Source organism: Elephantulus edwardii, unplaced genomic scaffold (assembly GCF_000299155.1).
Source record: "Elephantulus edwardii isolate Elephantulus edwardi_28Jun2011 unplaced genomic scaffold, EleEdw1.0 scaffold00028, whole genome shotgun sequence".
Taxonomy (NCBI): domain Eukaryota; kingdom Metazoa; phylum Chordata; class Mammalia; order Macroscelidea; family Macroscelididae; genus Elephantulus; species Elephantulus edwardii.
Window position 1 is genome coordinate 19223148 of NW_006399778.1, and position 4990 is coordinate 19228137.

A 4990-nucleotide genomic window follows, 5' to 3' on the forward strand; every position below is an offset into this window, starting at 1 on the left:
ATGAGGTGGATTGATTCCATCACTAGGGTATTGGCAATAGATGTGTCAAAGATAATAAGTTTGGCGAGGGATAGAGTAGGGCTTAGGGCTGTTGTACATAGGGTCACTATGAATCACAGGCAACTAGACGGCACATAACAACAACAACAACAATTCCGCCTATGGCCAATTCTTAATTTGGGGCACTACAAGGGAAGATCTGCCCCAGAGATAAGCTTGTTAAAAGTAGAAAATGGTAGGGGGGTTGAGGCATGGCCAAGGGGAAAGACTGAGTCCTAGCCAGTACTTTGAGGAGATTTGCATTTCACTGGATTTGTGGAATGACAGTGGACTGTTGATGGAAGAGGTTCACATTTAAAAGAAAGTGAAACCGGAATGGAGAGAAGGAAATAAAGAAAAAAAAGGAAAGGAAGAGGCTGTCTTTTTATAACTGGAACAAGTTGTGTGGCTCCTGAGGCAGGGTAAAATTGGTGCCCATCACGCCCCACCTCCAAGACTTGAGGTTGGAGTTCGCTCAGTCATATCGATCAATTGGATCCACAGGTGTGGAAGCGGGAGGAATACAAGAAGGGAAAAAAAGGCTGAGCTTGAGCATGTTCCTTCAGGGCTGCCCACTTAGCAAGCACGGATGCGTGGAGGAGCAGGGAAGGTTGCTGGGGTGAGGAACAGGGAGTCATGAGGAACCCTGGCCTGTTGACCTGACTTGGTCCCATGTGAGGGCTGAGTGAGGAGACCAAGAGGTCTGGAATGCAGGGAGAAGTATGGACTCCTGAGGTCGCAACTGATGCTCATTTAAACCTAGCCATAGATGACTGGGGATGCGTTGACCAGAATCCAATCAGATGAAGAGAAGATGAGCATTGCTTGTGAACTAGGATTGATTGCTTCAACTTGATGGCTTGCTCTGGCCTAGATGATGTTTATGGATGCGGATACTCAAAGTTTCCATGTTGAATGGAGGATCCTTCAGCAAAAGGGATATGCTTGTTACCTCAGAACACTGGTTTGGTGGTTGTTGTTATTGTTATGTGCTGTAGAGCCGCTTGTGACTCATAGCACCCCTGTGTACAACAGCCCTAAACTCTGCTCTATCCCTTGCCAATCTTATTGACTCTGACATGCCTATCCCCATTACCCTAGTGATGGAATCAACCCAGGTCTTCCTCTCCTGCACTGTCTCTCCACCCTCCCAAGCATGGCATCCCTCTCCAAGGACTGATCTTGCCTTCCAACATGTCCAAAGTATGTCAGACGAAGCTTCAGAATCCTTGCCTCCTCCAAGGAGCAGTTTGGCTTCACCCTCCCCAGGTCGAACTTGTTTGTTCTCCTAGCAGTCCATGGTATATTCAATACTTTTCTCCAGCACCACAGCTCAAAGGCATCAACTCTCCATCTATCATCCCTAGTCACTGTCCAGCTTTCTGATGCATAGCAAGTAATTGCAAAGACCATGACCTGTATCAGGCGCACCTTAGTCTCCAGATTGACATCATTCTCCTCAGTACGTTGGAGAGGTCTCTGACAGCAGACACCTGATTCTCCAGACTGACACTGTCGCGTCTCAGTACCTTTGAGAGGTCTCTGACAGCAGGCTTTCCCAGTGAAATTTGTCTTTTAATTTCCTGGCTGCTGGTACCAAGAGTGTTGACTGTCGAGCCAAGCAAACTGAAGCTGTTAATAATCTCAATCTCTTCATCATTAATCATGATGCTGCCAATTGGCCTCGAGGTGAGAATCTTTGTCTTCTTGACATTGAGCCTTAATCCATATTGTAGGCTGCAGTCCTTGACACTCTGCAGTAGGCACTCCAGGTCCTCCTCAGTTTCAGCAAGCAGGGTTGCGTCATCCGCATAACTCAGGTTGTTGATGAGTCTACCTCCAATCCTGATGCCACACTTTTCCTCATAGAACCCAGCCTTCCTGATTAATCTGTTCCACATGTAGATTGAAAAGATATGGAGATAGGACACATCCTTGAAGCACACAATTTCCAGTGTTGAACCATGTAGTGTTTTTTTTGCTCTGTTCTGAGGATTTCCTCCTGGTATAAGTTTTACATACATAGGGTTTTCAGAGGCCTGCTATTTCAGAAGTGGATGGCCAATCCTTCTTCCTAGTCTGTCTTAATGTGAATGTTCAGATTTAGAGAAGTATCAGACAGACCAGCAAGTTAAAGGTATATCCCTTATTGCAGAGTTAACTTTAGTGTCAGTGTTGTCCCTGCCTTTCTCACACGTGTCTTTACCCACTTATTTCCTGCTTCACCATCCACCAGGATACCCATCCACTTCTACCCCCTCCCTTCATATCTATCTCCCTTTGACCAGCCCTCCATATAATAACTTATCAGAGGAATGTCTATCTGTGCTTCATTGACTATGCAAAGGCATTTGACTGTGTAGATCATAACAAACTATGGCTGACTCTGAAAAGAATGGGAATCCCAGAACACTTGATCGTTCTAATGCGAAACTTATACTTGGACCAGGAGGCAGTCATCAGAACAGAGCAAGGGAACACTGCATGGTTCAAAATTGGGAAGGGCGTACACCAGGGATGCATCCTATCTCCATACCTTTTCAACCTGTATGCAGAACAGATTATCCGGGAGGCTGGGCTCTATGAGGAGAAATGTGGGGTCAAGATTGGTGGACGATTTATCAACAACCTGCATTATGCGGATGACACAACCCTGCTTGCTGAAACTGAAGAGGACCTGAAGCACCTGCTGCAGAGTGTCAAGGACTGCAGCCTACACTATGGATTGAGGCTCAATGTCAAGAAGACAAAGATTCTCACCACTGGACTAATTGGCAGCATCAGGATGGATGGTGAAGAGATTGAGATTGTACACAGCTTTAGTTTGCTTGGTTCCACAGTCAACAGTCTTGGCACCAACAGCCAGGAAATTAAAAGGCGCATTGCCATGGGAAAGTCTGCTGTTAGGGACCTCTCCAAAGTACTGAAGAGCAATGGTGTCTCTCTGGAGACTAAGGTGCATCTGATACAGGCCATGGTCTTCACAATCACTTGTTATGCATCAGAGAGTTGGACAATGACCAAGGAGGATAGAAGGAGAATTGATGCCTTTGAGCTGTGGTGCTGGAGAAGAGTATTGAGAATACCATGGACTGCTAGGAAAACAAACAGATTTGTCCTGGAAAGGGTTAAACCGGGTGGCTCCTTGGAGGCAAGGATTCTGAGGCTCCGTCTAACTTACTTTGGACATGTTGTGAGGAGAGACTGGTCCTTAGAGAGGGACATCATGCTTGGGAGGGTGGAGGGACAGTGCAGGAGAGGAAGGCCCTCTATGAGGTGGATTGATTCAGTGACCGGGATAATTGGGATGGGAGTGTCAGAGACAGTGCGATTGGCACAGAACAGAGTGGAGTTTAGGGCTGTTGTACATAGGGTCGCTATGAGTCACAAGCAACTCGAGGGCACATAACAACAACAACAACAATAAGTTTTACATAAGCATAATCAAGTGCTCTGGGATTCCCATTCTTCTCAAGGTCAGCCACAATTTGTTGTGATCACACAGTCAAATGCCTTTGCATAGTCAATGAAACACAGATAGACATTCCTCTGCTGCTCTCTGCTTTCAGCCAAGATAGGGATGGGCAAATCAGCAACTGGTTATCTAAAAGGGGCTGTTAGGGTATGAGGCATGAAGCAGCTAGTTTACAAGCTTTCACAGAAGTAGTTGTGGGTGGGATGGTTATAAGGAAGGGAAAAACCCTCCACACCGTAAATGAACTAAATATAATGTAAATGAAGGATTGTATGGAACACATTGTACATGCATGAAGCACAATGTAAATGAATGACAAAAATATGAATAAAAGACATCTTTTGAAGACTAGAGAGAATAAGTGAGCTGATGAATGAAGAATACAGGACATAACCCAGCAGAGAGTAGGTGTTCAGTATCACCTATTGGTGGTTATAAATGTTGCTATTTGAGATAAAAATGAGCAATCTCTTGGAGACGTCATCTTGGAAAGCTAATGGCACAGTAGTTAAGCATTCAGCTGCTAACTGGAAGGTCAAAAGTTTGAACCCACCAGCAAGTCCATGGGAGAAGATGTGGCAGAGTGCTTCTGGAAAGTTTACAACCTTGGAAACCCGATGGGGCAGTTCTATTCTGTACTATGGTATCTATACAAGTTGGAATTGACTTACTGGTAATGGGTTTGCTTCCTCCACTTCTTGGAAGGAAACAAGCACAGGAGCACTTACAGAATACAGAAAACTATGAGAGGCAGTGCCAAGTCCCTCCACCTGAGGGTCTCACCTTATCCTGTTGGGCCAGGTTCTGATCCAGGTAAGACTCCTTTTCAGACACTTCTTGTTCAGGAAGATCCACAGTGTTAGTCCACACTAATGCAAAACACCAACAGAGATACAAAAGAGAACCGTGAATTTCCACAGGCCTTGAAGAGAATTTCCATACTAACCTCAAATTAATTTCTCCTAGCAATTTACATCTTGTATACCCTTTTGCATTGTAGTTTGATGCCTGTGCTCACTGAAAAACAATGAAGACATTACAAAAATATAGAAAAGGGAAAGATCCCCCCTGATTTCTCTTTCTCAGTACTAACTCTGCTGTTACTCAGTTTGTGGGGTCCCTTTCCAGATTTTCCCCCCTTTAATTCCACATAGTACCTGATGACCCTGGAAAGACCATTTAGTTCCTTTTAGCCTAGATTTCTACATATAAAATATGAGGACATTAATATTTTCTATGGAAAAGGACTATTGTGAGAATTAAAATAAATAGTATTCTGGAGCAGGAGTTGACAAACTATGAACCTAGGGTCAAGCCTCACCCACTGCTTGTTTTTTGTAAATAGTAATGGTGTCTCTCTGGAGACTAAGGTGCATCTGATACAGACCATGGTCTTTGCAATCACTTGTTATGCATCAGAGAGTTGGACAATGACTAGGGAGGATAGAAGAAGAATTGATGCCTTTGAGCTGTGGT

General features: G+C 44.6%; 1 protein-coding gene across 1 annotated transcript in view; it reads right to left on the bottom strand.

The window, feature by feature from the left end:
• The window catches only part of FHAD1 (forkhead-associated (FHA) phosphopeptide binding domain 1), a 248176-nt gene that overhangs the window by 156417 nt on the left and 86769 nt on the right, over nt 1–4990 (bottom strand). The window contains 1 exon segment of the mRNA XM_006883707.1: nt 4298–4383. Within this exon segment, the coding sequence (XP_006883769.1) occupies nt 4298–4383 (86 nt within the window).